Source organism: Arachis duranensis, chromosome 4 (assembly GCF_000817695.3).
Source record: "Arachis duranensis cultivar V14167 chromosome 4, aradu.V14167.gnm2.J7QH, whole genome shotgun sequence".
NCBI lineage: Eukaryota > Viridiplantae > Streptophyta > Magnoliopsida > Fabales > Fabaceae > Arachis > Arachis duranensis.
In genome coordinates, this window is record NC_029775.3 from 22,285,815 (window position 1) to 22,302,560 (window position 16,746).

At 36.4% G+C, this 16,746-nt stretch overlaps 1 protein-coding gene across 1 annotated transcript; it reads right to left on the minus strand.

Moving 5' to 3' along the window:
* Nucleotides 1–14,440: 14,440 nt before the first annotated feature.
* Nucleotides 14,441–15,493, minus strand: LOC107483752 (uncharacterized). Its single transcript, XM_016104366.1, has one exon. It carries the CDS (start codon nucleotides 15,491–15,493, stop codon nucleotides 14,441–14,443), a length of 1,053 nt encoding a protein of 350 aa, XP_015959852.1.
* Between the last annotated feature and the right edge of the window lie 1,253 nt (nucleotides 15,494–16,746).

The following is a 16,746-nucleotide window of genomic DNA, read 5'->3' on the forward strand; positions in this document are numbered from 1 at the left end:
AATGGGAGAGACAAACAAGCCCATCTGCACAATCCTTAGAGAAAAGCAACAGTTGAAACAACCCATCCACCTGCAAATCTCAGCATACACCGAGGACGGTGCAACCTTTAAGTGTGGGGAGGTCGATACCGATCTCCATGGGTTAGTTACTTCTTGACCCAACACCAATATTTTATTTTATTTGTTTGTTCATTATTGCATTTGCATGTTTAATTACATATTTGTTTGATTTTATGCATTTAGCTACTACTTGGTTAAAATAATAAATTTCTTTTAAGACCCTATTTTTGAAAAATTTCACTAATTTAAATTGAAAATTTTTATTAAAAATTTGTTTGAAGTTGTAATTGGAACATAGTTTTTGAGCCAAAGAACACACAACCTGTGAGATTTGAGCTTATTTACATGGTTACATTATTTAACCATAAACATTTTATTCTTGTATGTTTACTTCTCTATGATTGCAATCTTAACTTTGTTTCATTCTATATATCCAATATTTAGTGTATTTAAATTCTTGCATATGATTGAGGCCATTGTTAATTCTAGCTCACTTATCCCAAAATTAGCCTACCTTTTACATCACCCTTGTTAGCCCCCTTGAGCTTTTAATCCCCTCTTGTTCTATAAACCATAATACTAGCCTTAAGTAGAAAAACAAAATAAAAATCCCAAGTTGAATCCTTGGTTAGCTTAAGATAGAAAATCATGAATAGAGTTAAATGTAGGAAACCTTGTGGGAACATGAGTGATAGAAACAAAGGGTTAGGAAGATTAAAAAAGAAATAAAATAAATTTGGAAAGCATGCTCATAAGAAAATCAAAGTGATTCAATTACCATGTGCATCAAAAAAAAAAGTTTCAGCATCTGAATAAAAGGGGATACAAAAAGAAATTCCCCAATGAAAATAATGCACATGGGATAAAAATAAAAAGTGAAACATGAGCATGTAATACAAAAGTGGGAAAAATTATGGGTAGCTAGGTATGATTTTAAAGTTATATAGAGTGTATGTATGCTAGGTGAGATCTTAGACTAATCAAGGATTCACTTTATAAAGCTCACTTAGCCATATATATACCCTTACCCTTACCTTAGCCCCATTACAACCTTGAAAAGACCTCATGATGTTTGCATTGATGCATTAAATATTGTTGATTGGTTAGATGAAGAACAAAGTGTTAGAAAGCATGACTAGGGAAGAGTAGAGTGATTGACCCTAGACACTTGAGAGTTAGAGTGATATACACTACCAGTGAGGGTTCAATGCTTGATTCTATGTTCCCTGCTTTCATGAGCTATCTTCTTACAAGTTTACTTGTCTTTATTTTATATGATTTGAATTAGTGGAATTTGAATTATTTTTGTCTTTGAGAATTTATTTATTTTTAATCAAGTAGGTAGAAACATTTTGCATGTAGTTGCATTTCATGCATTCTACCATTCCTCTTCATCTTTATAGTTCTCTTGAGCTTAGCATGAGGACATGCTAATGTTTAAGTGTGGGGAGGTTGATAAACCCATATTTCATGGTTTATCTTGTGCTCAATTGAGTGAATTTTATCAACTCTTTACCCACTTATTCATACTATTTGCATGTTTTACATTTCCTTCACATAATTTGTTCTATGATTGAAAACTTGCTTCCTAGAATCTTTAATTTGTGTATTTTAATCATCTCTTATTAGCATTCGATGCCGTGATATGTGTGTTAAGTGTTTTCAGAGATTACAAGGCAGGAATGGCTCAGAGGATGGAAAGGAAGCATGCAAAAGTGGAAGGAATACAAGAAGTTGGAGAAACTGCTAAGCTGTCCAGCCTGACCTCTTTGCACTCAAACAGCGATAACTTTAGCTACAAAGGTCCAAATGACGCGGTTTTAGTTGCGTTGGAAAGCTAACGTCCGGGGCTTCGATTTGATATATAATATACCATAGTGGCCCTGACGCTAGGTGACGCGACCGCATGCTCCATGCGGCCGCGTCGCAAGTGACGAAAATTAGCGAATTTGAATTCGCAACCAGCAAATTCTGGGCTGTTTCTGACCCAGTTCTCGGCCCAGAAAATATAAATTAGAGGCTATAAAGTGGGGGAATGCATCCATTCATTATCATGCTTTTTATAATTCACTTTTTATGTTTTAGATGTAATTTTAGAGAGAGAGGTTCTCTCCTCTCTCTCTCTCTTAGGATTAGGACTTCTCTTTGTTTTAGGAGTGACTCTCAATCCCAGGTTCTTTATTTTTATTTATTTTCAATGTTCCATGTTTAGATTGATTTTCTTAATTAATGTTATTTGAGATATTTCAGATTGATGATTGTTTTTTTTATTGATATAAATAATTTGGATTTTCCTGTTGCCCAATTGGCTTATGAATATTTTCCATGTTAGATTTTACTGCTTTGAATGAATTGAAGGTATTTCAGATATTTATAATTTTAATTTAGCTTTTTACATTCTTGGCTGTGGTTGATTAATTGGTGACTCTTGAGTTATCAAACTCATTGTTAATTGAAAATTGGAATTCATCCACTTAACTTACCTTCATAGTTAGAGGTTAACAAAGTGGAAGAAAAATCCAATTCTCATTACAATTGATAAGGATAACCAGGATAGGACCTCCAGTTCCCATATCTTGCCAAGAGTTTATTTTACAGTTATTTATTTATTTTTATTGCTTTAAAAATATATCTGTGACCACTGCCCAACTAACCTTTTACCTTAATCCAAAACCCCAAACACACTTTTTCATAACCAATAATAAGAACATACCTCCCTGCAATTCCTTGAGAAGACGACCCGAGGTTTGAATACTCGGTTAACAATTTTTAAAGGGGTTTGTTACTTGTGACAACCAAAACGTTTGTACGAAGGGATTTTTGTCGGTTTAGAGACTATATCTACAACGCGACTGTTTTTATGACATTCTTTACTGGCAAAAATCTTAACGTCAGAGAGCATCTTGAAGCATCTGTTACCAAGTTGCAAGAAGCTATGGACCAAATAAAGGAAGAACAGAATAATAAAAATGGCATGCTTTGCAAATTGCTTGGGGAACAAGAAGAGCAAAGGCGTGACTTAAAGGAACTGAAGCGTCAAAAACTATCTCTTGAAGGACCAAGCATCCCACAGACTAGTGGAACATCCAGTTCTCAAAATAAAGATTGTTGAGTCCTAATCTTAGCTTTAATTCTGTGATAGTTGTTCTCATAGGAATTTACCTTAGAAGTTATATAGGAGTAGTAGTAATTAGTATATCTATTTTGATTTTATTTCCAATTAAGCTATAATTTATCTTTCTCATCATCATTAAACATGAATAAAATAGTAGATTTTTAGAATAAAGAGGCAATATTTTTTTCGAGTTCTTAATAAGAAAAATTCTAATTACTTAGATGTGGTGGCAATACTTTTTGTCTTCTAAATGAATGCTTGAACAGTGCATATTTTTTATATTGAATTTCATGAATGTTAAAATTGTTGGCTCTTGAAAGAATGATGAACAAGAGAAATATCATTGATGATCTGAAAAATCATGAAATTGATTCTTGAAGCAAGAAAAAGCATTGAAAAAAAAAAACAAGGAATCATTGGATAAAGAAAAAGAAAAAGCCAATACCCCTTAAAACCAAAAAGGCAAGGGTGAAAAGGATCCAAGGCTTTGAGCATCAATGGACAGGAGGGCCCAAGGAAATAAATCCAGGCCTAAGCGGCTAAATCAAGCTGTCCCTAACCATGTGCTTGTGGCATGAAGGTCCAAGTAAAAAACTTGAGACTGAGTGTTTAAAGTCGTGATCCAAGGCAAAGGAGTGTGCTTAAGAACTCCAGACACCTCTAATTGGTGACTTTAGCAAAGCTAAGTCACAATCTGAAAAGGTTCACCCAGTTATGTGTCTGTGGCATTTATGTATCCGGTGGTAATACTGGAAAACAAAGTGCTTAGAGCCACGACCAAGACTCATAAAGTAACTGTGTTCAAGAATAAACATACTACACTAGGAGAATCAATAATACTATCTGAATTCTGAGTTCCTATGGATGCCAATCATTCTAAATTTCAAAGGATAAAGTGAGATGCCAAAACTGTTCAGAAGCAAAAAGCTACTAGTCCCGCTCATCTAATTAGAATCTGAGTTTCACTTGAAACTCTGAGATATTATTGCTTCTTAATTTCTTTTTATCCTATTTTATTTATCTAGTTGCATGGGGACAAGCAACAGTTTAAGTTTGGTGTTGTGATGAGCGGATATTTTATACGCTTTTTGGGGGTAATTTCATGAAGATTTTAGTATGTTTTAGTTAGTTTTTAGTATATTTTTATTAGTTTTTAGGCAAAATTCATATTTTTGAACTTTACTATGAGTTTTGTGTTTTTCTGTGATTTCAGGTATTTTCTGACTGAAATTGAGGAAGTTGAGCAAAAATCTTATTTATGCTGAAAAAGGACTGCTGATGCTGTTGGATTCTGACCTACCTGCACTCGGAATGGATTTTTTGGAGCTACAAAAATCCAATTGGCGCACTCTCAATTGGGTTGGAAAGTAGACATCCAGGGCTTTCCAGAAATATATAATAGTCCATACTTTGTGCGAAGATAGATGACATAAACTGGCGTTTAACACCAGTTCAATGTTGCAGTCTGGCGTTCAGCGCCAGAAATAGGTTGCAAGCTGGAGTTCAATGCCAGAAACAGGTTAGAACCTGGCATTCAACTCCAGAAACAGCCCAGACACGTGAGAAGCTTAAGTCTCAGCCCCAGCACACACCAAGTGGGCCCTAAAAGTGGATTTCTGCACTATCCATCCTAGTTTACTCATTTTCTGTAGACCTAGGTTACTAGTTTAGTATTTAAACAACTTTTAGAGATTTATTTTGTATCTCATGACATTTTTAGATCTGAATTTTATACTCTTTGACAGCATGAGTCTCTAAACTCCATTGTTGGGGGTGAGGAGCTCTGCAGCGTTTCGATGAATTAATGCAATTATTTCTGTTTTCCATTTAAATACACTTGTTCCTATCTAAGATGCTCATTCGCACTTCACTATGAAGAAGGTGATGATCCGTGACACTCATCACCTTCCTCAATCCATGAACGTGTGCCTGACAACCACCTCCGTTTTGCATCAGATTGAATGAGTATCTCTTAGATTTCTTAATCAGAATCTTCGTGGTATAAGCTAGAATTTATGGCGGCATTCATGAGAATCTGGAAAGTCTAAACCTTGTCTGTGGTATTCCGAGTAGGATTCAATGATTGAATGGCTGTGACGAGCTTCAAACTCGCGATTGTTGGGCATAGTGACAAACGCAAAAGGATCAATGGATCCTATTCCGACATGATCGAGAACCAACAGATGATTAGCCGTGCTGTGACAGAGCATTTGGACCATTTTCACTGAGAGGATGGGAAGTAGCCATTGACAACGGAGACGCCCTACATACAGCTTGCCATGGAAGGAGCCTTGCGAGTGTGAAGAGGAGGACAAGGGAAAAGCTGAAATTCAGAGGACAAAGCATCTCCAAAACTCCAACATATTCTCCATTATTGAGTAACAATTACTTATTCCAAACACTTTCACTTTTTACAATTAAAATCAAAGAACTTTATTGGCATCCTAATTAAGATTAATAAGATAACCATAGCTTGCTTCATACCAACAATCTCCGTGGGATCGACCCTTACTCACGTAAGGTATTACTTGGACGACCTAGTACACTTGCTGGTTAGTTGTGTGGATTGCAAAGGTGTGATTGCAATTTCGTGCACCAGCCAGCTGAGTAAAAGAGTCACTGAAACTCTTCCTAGTACTCTCCCAAACAATACAGAAGAGAATCCAAAAAGAGAGTGCAAGGCCGTAACCTTACTTGGTGTGGCCGAACCTAGAGAGGAGAAGGAGGACGTGAATCCCAGTGAAGAAGACCTCATGGGACGTCTTCTAGACAAAAAGGAGTTTCCAATTGAGGAACCTAAGGAATCTGAGGCTCATCTAGAGACCATAAAGATTCCATTGAACCTACTTCTGCCATTCATGAGCTCTGATGACTATTCCTTCTCTGAAGAGGATGAAGATATTACTGAAGAGCAAGTTGCTAAGTACCTTGGAGCAATCATGAAGTTGAATGCCAAGTTATTTGGTAATGAGACTTGGGTGGATGAACCCCCTTTGCTCACCAATGAACTGTATAACTTGGTTAGACAGACATTACCTCAAAAGAAAGAGGATCCTGGAAGGTTCTTAATACCTTGTACCATAGGCACCATGACCTTTGAGAATGCTCTGTGTGACCTGGAGTCAGGCATAAACCTCATGCCACTCTCTGTCATGGAGAAACCAGGAATCTTTGAGGTTCAAGTTGCAAGAATCTCACAAGAGATGGCAGACAAATCCATGAAAAAGGCTTATGGACTAGTAGAGGACGTGCTAGTGAAGGTTGAAGGCCATTACATCCCTGTTGATTTCATAATCCTAGACATTGGGAAGGATGAGGATGAATCCATCATCCTTGGCAGACCTTTCCTAGCCACAATAAAAGCTGTGATTGATGTTGACAGAGGAGAGTTGGTCCTTCAATTGAATGAGGACTACCTTGTATTCAAGACTCAAGGTTCTCCTTCTGTACACATGGAGAAGAAGCATGAAAAACTTCTCTCAATACAGAGTCAAACAAAGCCCCCACATTCAAACTCTAAGTTTGGTGTTGGGAGGCCATAGCCAAACTCTAAGTTTGGTGTTGAGAGGCCACAACCAAACTCTAAGTTTGGTGTTGGGAGGCCCCAACCATGCTCTGATTATCTGTGAGGCTCCATGAGAGCCCACTGTCAAGCTATTGACATTAAAGAAGCGCTTGTTGGGAGGCAAACCAATTTTTATTTATCTATGTTATTTTATGTTTTCTTTAGGTTGATAATCATGTGGAGTCACAAAAACAACTGCAAAAATCAAAGCAAATTTAAAAACAGCATTAAAAATAGCACACCTTGGAGGATAAGCTTACTGGCATTTAAACGCCAGTAAGAGTAGCAGAATGGGCGTTAAACGCCCAGCCTGGCACTAGACTGGCGTTTAACGCCAGAACAGAGCATCAAGTTGGCGTTAAATGCCAGAAACAAGCAGCAGTCTAGCAATAAATGCCAGAATTGCACTTTAAGGGCATTTTACGTGCCTAAATGGAGTAGGGATGAGAAGTCCTTGACCCCTCAGGATCTGTGGACCCCACAGGATCCCCACCAACCTCAACTCATTCTCTCTCTCTCTCTCCTCTCCCCCTCAGACATCTCTATAACACTCTACCCAAAACACCACTCACCTATCAAATTCTATTCTCTTTCCTATATTCTCTTCACCAATTACCTCCATCCCTCTTCCCCAAAAAAACCCCACCTACCTCACTTTTAAATTCAAACACTTTTTGTTCCCAAACCCACCCAATTCCATTCGGCCACTCTCCCTCTCTTCCCCTATATATACCCCTCTTCACTCCTTCATTTTTACACATCACAAATACTCTCCTACCCCCTTGGCCGAACCTCTATATCCCTCCATCTCCTCTATTTTCTTCTTCTTCCCCTTCTTTCTTTCTTCTTTTGCTCGAGAACGAGCAAACCTTTTAAGTTTGGTGTGGTAAAAGTATTGCTTTTTGTTTTTCCATAACCATTGATGGCATCCAAGGCCGAAGTAACCATTTATGGCACCTAAGGCCGGAAAAACCTCTAGAAAGAGGAAAGGGAAGACAGTTGCTTCCAACTCTGAGTCATGAGAGATGGAGAGATTCATCTCAACAGTCCATCACTAGAAAGGGGATGGAGCAAACACGAGAGTCCACTCATGGACCTCACAAGAGCATGAAGAAATTCCTTATCAAGAAATCCCTGAGATGCCTCAAGGGATGCATTTTTCTCCACACAACTATTGGGAGCAACTCAACACCTCTTTGGAAGGCTTGAGTTACAACATGGACCAACTAAGGGTGGAGCACCAAGAGCACTCCATCATTCTCCATGAGATTAAAGAAGATCAAAGAGCTATGAGGGAGGAGCAACAAAGGCAAGGAAGAGACATAGAGGAGCTCAGGCATTCCATTGGATCTTCAAGAGAAAGAACTAGCCACCATCACTAAGGTGGACCCGTTCTTTGATTTCCTTCTTCTTATTTTTCTGTTTTTCGAATTTGATGCTTTATATTTATCTATGTTTGTGTCTTCATTACATGATCATTAGTGTCTAGTGTCTATGTCTTAAAGCTATGAATAATTCCATGAATTCTTCACCTCTCTTAAATGAAAAATGTGTCTAATTACAAAAGAACAAGAAGTACTTGGATTTCAAATTTTATCTTGAAATTAGTTTAATTATTTTGACGTGGTGGTAATACTTTTTGTTTTCTAAATGAATGCTTGAACAGTGCATATTTTTTATAGTGAAGTTTATGAATGTTAAAATTGTTGGCTCTTAAAAGAATGATGAACAAAGAGAAATGTTATTGATTATCTGAAAAATCATGAAATTGATTCTTGAAGCAAGAAAAAGCAGTAAAAAAGAGAAAATAGCGAAAAAAATGGCAAAAAAAGAAAAAGAAAAAAAAAAGCAAGTAGAAAAAGCCAATAGCCCTTTAAACCAAAAGTCAAGGGTAAAGAGGATCCAAGGCTTTGAGCATTAATGGATAGGAGGGCCCAAGGAAATAAAATTCAAGCCTAAGTGGCTAAATCAAGCTGTCCCTAACCATGTGCTAGTATCATGAAGGTCCAAGTGAAAAGCCTGAGACTGAGTGGTTAAAGTCGTGATCCAAAGCAAAAAGAGTGTGCTTAAGAACTCTGGACACCTCTAACTGGGGACTTTAGCAAAGCTGAGTCACAATCTGAAAAGGTTCACCCAGTTATGTGTCTGTGGCATTTATGTATCCGGTGGTAATACTGGAAAACAAAGTACTTAGGGCCACGACCAAGACTCATAAAGTAGCTGTGTTCAAGAATCAACATACTGAACTAGGAGAATCAATAACACTATCTAAAATCCTGAGTTCCTATAGATGCCAATCATTCTAAATTTCAAAGGATAAAGTGAGATGCCAAAACTGTTCAGAAGCAAAAAGCTACTAGCCCCGCTCATCTAATTGGGACTAAGTTTCATTGATATTGTGAGATTCATTGTATATTCTCTTCTTTTTATCCTATTTTGTTCTCAGTTGCTTGAGGACAAGCAATAATTTAAGTTTGGTGTTGTGATGAGCGCATAATTTATACGTTTTTTGGCATTGTTTTTAGATAGTTTTTAGTAGGATCTAGCTACTTTTTAGTATATTTTTATTAGTTTTTAAGTAAAATTCACATTTTAGGACTTTACTATGAGTTTGTGTGTTTTTCTATGATTTCAAGTATTTTCTGGCTGAAATTGAGAGATCTGAGCAAAAATCTGATTCAGAGGCTGAAAAAGGACTGCTGATGCTGTTGGATTCTGACCTCCCTGCACTCTAAATGAATTTTTTGGAGATACAGAAACCCAAATGGCACGTTCTCAATTGAGTTGAAAAGTAGACATCCAGGGCTTTCCAGAAATATATAATAGTTCATACATTGCCCGAGTTTTGACGACGCAAACTGGCGTTCAAACGCCAACTTCCTACCCTATTCTGGCGTTAAACGCCAGAAACAGGTTACAAGCTAGAGTTAAACGCCAAAAACAGGCTACAAACTGGCGTTTAACTCCAAGAAAAGTCTCTACACATAAAAGCTTCAATGCTCAGCCCAAGCACACACCAAGTGGGCCCAGAAGTGGATTTCTGCATTATTTACTTATTTCTGTAACCCTAGTAACTAGTTTAGTATAAATAGAACTTTTTACTATTGTACTCGACATCTTTGATCATCCTTGATCTTGGGATCAGTTCTTTGAACCCTTTTTTGATTGTTTCATGTTATTAGGGCCATGCCTGGACCTTCATCACTTATGTATTTTCAACGGTGGAGTTTTTACACACCATAGATTAAGGTGTGGAGCTCTGCTGTTCCTTGAGTATTAATGTAAAGTACTATTATTCTTCTATTCAATTCAAGCTTATTCTTATTCTAAGATGTTCACTCGCACTTCAACCTGATGAATGTGATGATCCGTGACACTCATCACCATTCTCACTTATGAACGCGTGCCTGACAAACACTTCCGTTCTACCTGCGAAAACTAGAGTGTGTATCTCTTGGATTCCTGGTCCACGATGCATGGTTGCCTCTCCTGACAATAGAGCCTTCTATTCCGTGAGATCAGAGTCTTCGTGGTATAAGCTAGAATTAATTGGCAGCATTCTTGAGATTCGGAAAGTCTAAACCTTGTCTGTGGTATTCCAGTAGGATCTGGGATGGGATGACTGTGACGAGCTTCAAACTTATGACTGTTGGGCATAGTGACAGACGCAAAAGGATCATTGAATCTTATTCCGACACAAGTGAGAACCGACAGATGATTAGCCCTATGTAACCCGTAGCTGGACCATTTTCACTGAGAGGATGGACGGTAGCCATTAACAACGGTGATCCCCCCTACATACAGCTTGCCATAGAAAGGAGTATAAATGATTGAATGAAGGCAGTAGGAAAGTAGAAATTCAGAAGGAATGACGCATCTCTATACGATTATCTAAAATTCCCACCAATGAATTACATAAGTATCTCTATCTTTATTTTATGTTTATTTATATTTTAATTATCAAAACTCCATAACCATTTAAATCCGCCTGACTGAGACTTACAAGATGACCATAGCTTGCTTCAAGCTGACAATCTCTGTGGGATCGACCCTTACTCATGTAAGGTTTATTATTTGGACGACCCAGTGCACTTGGTGGTTAGTTGTGCGAAGTTGTGAAAAAGAATTGAGATTACAATTGTGCATACCAAGTTGTTGGCGCCATTGAGATCACAATTTCGTGCACCACCTATCTCTACCCCCACCTTATATTTTTTCACCCCTCTCGCTCTCTCATTTTAACATTTTAACGCAGTATTACTAATTAATCAAAATAGTTACATATTCTTAGTGTTCATCACTTAGTGGTATCAGATATGATTGGACTTGTTTGGATGTGTTAAGCTTATTGAGCAGGCAAATGGAGTGGTTCTACAAAAGAGTAGTATGGAAGGTAGCAAACATTGTGGAACATGGTCATTTTCTGAAGTCCATGTTGATCCCGGTGAAGTTTGATAGTGGACTAGTTAGCAGGTTAAAGGCTGCAATGGGGTGCGAGGCAAGCTCCTTACCTATTACTTACTTGGGTGTGCGACAGGAGCAAATCCAAAGAGAATTGCAACATGGAGACCAGTGCTAGACAAAATAGAAAAGAAGTTAACTTGCTGGAATTCTTATTTGTTGTCCAAAGTCGGTAGGTTAGTTACATTAAATCAATAATAAATAGCTTGCCTATGTATTTTTTGGGCTTGTTCAAGATGCCGAAGGAGGTAACAAAGAAGATTATATTAATGTAGATAAATTTTTTTTGGGGTAGCTCAAGGAAAAAGAACTATGCCGACAATAAGATGGAATGTAATCCAAAAGCCTAAGGAGCATGGAGGGTTAAGGGTAGGGAACTTAGAGATGAAGAACGTATCGTTACCTTTAAAATGGTAGTGAAGATTTTCAGATGAAGGGAGCCATTATGGAAGAGGTGGTAAGTTCCTGTGATGATGTTGATATGAAAATTTCAGTGGACGATCACATATGTAAGGCAGCAAACAGTTCAAAGTTAGATATTATCAACTTGACAAAAGGAAATGTATTGTATAAATAGATGTGTTAGGAAGGATGGAGAATGTGTGTGGGTAATGGAAGAAAATGAGATTTTAGAAAGATATCTGGGTGGAGATAAAATATTACAAGAGAAATTTTTAAAGTTGTTTATGATCTCAAGCATCAAATATAGTATGATTGGTGAGTGTGGTGTGTGGGATGGGTTTCGGTGGGTATGGAACTTTCATTAGAGGAGAAATTTTTTTGAGAGAAAAAAGGCACAAATTGGTGAATTAAATAATATATTAAAAAATATTTTTCTTTGTGCAGGTGTTGAGGACAGCATGACATGGAACCATAGTGCAAATGGAGTATTTAGTGCCAAGTCATGTTATGACTTTGCAATTGGTAGGAGCCTTGGCGTTTCAAATGTGAAGCATGTGTTTGATGACATATAGAGTGACTTGGTGCCACCAAAAGGGGAGCTGTTAGCTTAGTTTGTGATTATGAAAGGATTGAACACTAAAGATAAGTTGATATAGAGAGAAATCAAAGATCAATCTGATGTAAAATGTATGCTTTGTAACAAATGGCCAGAAACGATAAATTACTTATTTCTACATTGTAAATTTTCTTTCAAATTATGGTGGCTGTCTTTGGATTGGAGTAGTGCACAGGAGATGAAAATGGACAATGTTAGATCTTGGTTTGAAGGTTGGATAAATCAGGATGTTAGAAATATTAGAAAGAATAAATGATATATGTTGTTTTTTGCTATTATCTGGTTAGTATGGCAATGCAAAAATATTAGAATTTTTGAAAATAAATCAAAGATCATGGAAAAAGTTTGAAAATGTGTTAGGTGTTTAGTAAATCTATGAAAACAACAAAAGAAAGAAAAGAGTGTTAGATATGAGTCGGAAAAAGTAAAAGATATAGAAAATAAATGAATGTGGTAACATTGTCAATTGTTCATTCTTAATACACATATATTTGTAATGGGTGGTTACCTTACTTTTCTGTAAGGATGGGTGAAATACTTTGTGAGAAAAATGGTGGATGGAAAAAAGAAGACGAGACAATTATAGTTAAGTTAGAGAAAACGCTGCAGTTTTTTATAGAAGAAATCAATTTGGTAGAGAAAAAAACTATTTATGATGTTAGATAATAAAAACATAGTGGATTGGTTAAGGAATAAGAGAAACACAGCAGGAGAATTAAGATTTTTGAAGAACAAAACTTTTTGCTTTATAAATTTGGTCTAAAATGTCATAGTGATGTACATAGGAAACAAAAATTTTAAATGGAGAAAGCAATGGGAAGAATTATCGCAAGGATATACAACGCATTGGAAAATATGGCCTAAAGGAAAACTAAAGCATGGATGGAGCAATCTGAAAGCGTTGAATTTTTCTAAGTAGATATCTCATTTTTGTTATTATATAATTGTTATTAGGGGTACTAAGTTTATGTGCTATGAGTCATTTTGATGTCTTTGTTTAATAATATTCATTGATTGTTTAAGTATTCTTAATAACAATATCGAAAAGGATAATTAATCACATTGGTGGATATTATTTAGTGTATTTTTCTCTCCTTCATAGGAGTTGGTAATAAATTATCTAAAAAAAAGATGGATACCTACAAAAATACACTTCGATACGCAAATTCATATATGTATGCTCAATGTTTTCGATCTCAATCATAAAAAATTTACCTATCTTGAGATTAGTGAATTTGTTTTATAAGTTTCTTTAGAAAAGAGATGACCATTTAAAATAAATATAGTTGGTTACTAAAATGAAGATAAATGTCTATCATGAAAAAGATAATACAAATATAAATCAAATTATAATATAAAGAATCTTTTATAATCGATTTATACGTTAATTATGATCGACTTATAATGACAGATCAAATATAAAGTTAGTTCGATTATATATAAAGTTTGATTATATTACTTAAGAAATTTGATTATAAATTTTAGGGCAAATCACGCATATAAACCAAGTGGAACCAAATTTTACACAATTCTACCAAAGAAAAAAACGTGACAAGGATCTACTAAGAGGACATTTCTATGTAGTTTGAATTAGAGCCATTCGAATTGTACCAATCAATAGTAATTCAAATCATCTTAATTCGAATTCTATTTCTACATACTAATTCAAAGTGGTAAAATTCAAATTATGCATGCATCAAATCAACATAGTAATTCGAATGACCCTGATTTGAATTACACACAAATACTTACCCACACTAGTTCGAACTAGCACCCGATTTTAACACCCATAGTAATTCGAAGCAAGCTAATTCGAATTACCCACAATTTAGCTACCCATGGTAATTCGAAATACCCCCATTCGAATTACAATGGTTTTTCCTATAAATAGAGTTTGAAATAACCTCATTCAAGCCACTATCACAAACTCCTACTTCACCAAATCCCAAAGAAAAGTTTTTTCAAACGACTCCAAGAAAGGGTAGAACAGAATATTCAGCCGATGGGGGATAACCCAGACTGACTTTATTGTTTGGATGGAGTCGCCCATATAGCCGGTGTCATCAATGAAGAGGTTAGTGCAAGCTTCTCTCTTTAAAATAGGAGTTAAAGTGCTTTTTTTTTCATATTTTTTTCCTTTTATATGTTAGAATGGTAGTCATTATTTAGCGTTGTTAAGTTAGATAGGATTGCTATATAAGTGATTTTTTCTAGTGGTTTATTAGTGGTCACAAATAAATAGGATAGTGCAAGAAGTAAGGACAACAGCTCTAACCATTGGCATGATGAAGGCCGAGATCACATGATAATCAAGACTCCTGTGATCGCTCGAGATCGACGTTGCCAGACAAGTATGAGGTCTGTTGTACTGTTTTACCTCCCAAATACCCTTGCGTTGGTGGAGACTGATCCTAATCAACCATGTGCACCCTTTCCCAAATTCAGTACACTTCCCAAGGTACTTGCGATAATCGGAGTCCACCACTTTGTACTGTACCCCGCGTCGGATGCTATATGTCCTCATGCTTAACACAGCCTCCTCTTTATCCTGAAATCGCTGACCAACCTGAAACTTTAAAAGACCTCCGGTTCTATGGGTATCTCTAGCACCAAATCTGGTGGGTTCCCTAGCAACCCCCTCCTGTCTCATGGCATCCAAGTCCAAGGATGAAAAGTACGGAGGGTACTGCTGAGTCCCAGAGCTAGAACCGCCGCTAGCCCCAACTAGATTACTCGCTGTAATGTCATCACCACTATCATCAGCAATGATGTCCGACTCCACATCATCAGCGTCATCATCATCCGGCAATGCATCATCCATACTAGCCGGTGCCCCACACTGTAAGAAAATCGGCACCCTATCAACGATACCAACCTCGCCGCCACCACTGCGGTTGAGATCAACGGTGAACGACGGGGAGGCCACAGGCTCGTCCTGAGGTGCAATCACAGGCACGGATGAAGATGCACCAACATGTCTCGAACTAGAACCGGCTGCCGTACCTGGAGTTTGGGTATTCCGGTTCAAACCTCCTATGTTAGAGACCATATCAATCAGCTTTGCCAACAACTCAGCTGTCCTAACTTCGGGATACTGCCGATGACAATGGAACAGGACCTCCAAATCCTCGTCACTCCCTATGACGAACGAATCGTACTTCATGTCATCTCGCAACACTGAGATCGGAATGCGATAGAATAACTTCTCAACCCGTTTTACGCCTTGCAGCCCAAGCTTTTGTATTATAGAATTTAGGAAGTCATTGAAGCTCATTGTAGGTCTCATAAAAATACTGAAGGGATCCTTATTAGTGAACTTCACACCAGAGCGTGTTTTTTTCTTATGGACCCTCTGTAGTGCACCAACACTAAAAAACTTTCCTCACTAGCCATTATGTTTCACTTTAATGAGAGGAATTCATGTTCACACCATACTTATACACGTATGGGGCCACATAATTCGAAACAACCAACTTCGAATTATATATATATATATATAATTCGAATCAACTAGCTTCGAACTACATTTTGAATTCCTTCCTTCATAATTCGAATCAGTGTGATTCGAACTACCATAAGTCAACCTACATGCATAATTCGAAAGAGTTAAATTTAAACTACTTAGGACTTCATGCATGCATAATTCGAGTTGACCAAATTCGAATTACACTTCCTTATTAATTCGAATTGATATGATTCGAATTACATAGAAACTTGCTTTTGGGTGAACCACATTACATTTTTCGCTTTGGTAGAATTCTATACTTTTTTCAACCATTTGGTTTAATACCGTGCTTTGTCCTAAATTTTATAAATTTTTATTATAAATAAGATTTGTGATTTTTTGTATTTTAATATATATTTATATATGGATGCCTAATTAGAGATATTTATGTATATATAAATTATAAGATATTTATAATCATTTTTAGTTTGGAACAATCTAATAAATTTTTATTTTTAATATATTTTATTAAAATATCTAAATATACATTAATAGTATGAGTCACCCAAATATTTATTAAAAAGTAATTAATTAATTATTAGCAACAACATGCATGATTAGTGGTAGTACTGGTGGTAGTACAATTTTTGATAATAGTAGTAGTAAATTGCGATACTTCAGCATTGACATTTAAGGGTTTGACTGTGATGGAAACACTACTAGAGTTGTGCTCCTGCTTCTGCTTATTTCACAAAGCATAAGGAATATAAAAATAAAATAGATAAACAAATAGACAAGAACCGAACTTATCCCATTACGGTCCCTTTCGTGTCGAGTGTATAAACCGCAAAAAATATTATTAATAATTGAATAAAAACAACAACATAATTCTGAAAAACGAATCCGCTAAAGAACTACACCAGGTAGTTCTCGTACCTAACTTATTTAATACTATATCCGTTTCGTAATATTTATTTCTTAAACCGACTAAGAAAAATAAAAAACTATATTTTGATAATAATAAAAAATTAATCTGATATAAATAATTAAATATAGAAGTTTTAATAATACAACTATTATTA

Coding starts and splice junctions, on each gene's coding strand:
- LOC107483752 (XM_016104366.1), bottom strand. CDS start 15,493: ATGAGCTTCAATGACTTCCTAAATTCTATAATACAAAAGCTTGGGCTG.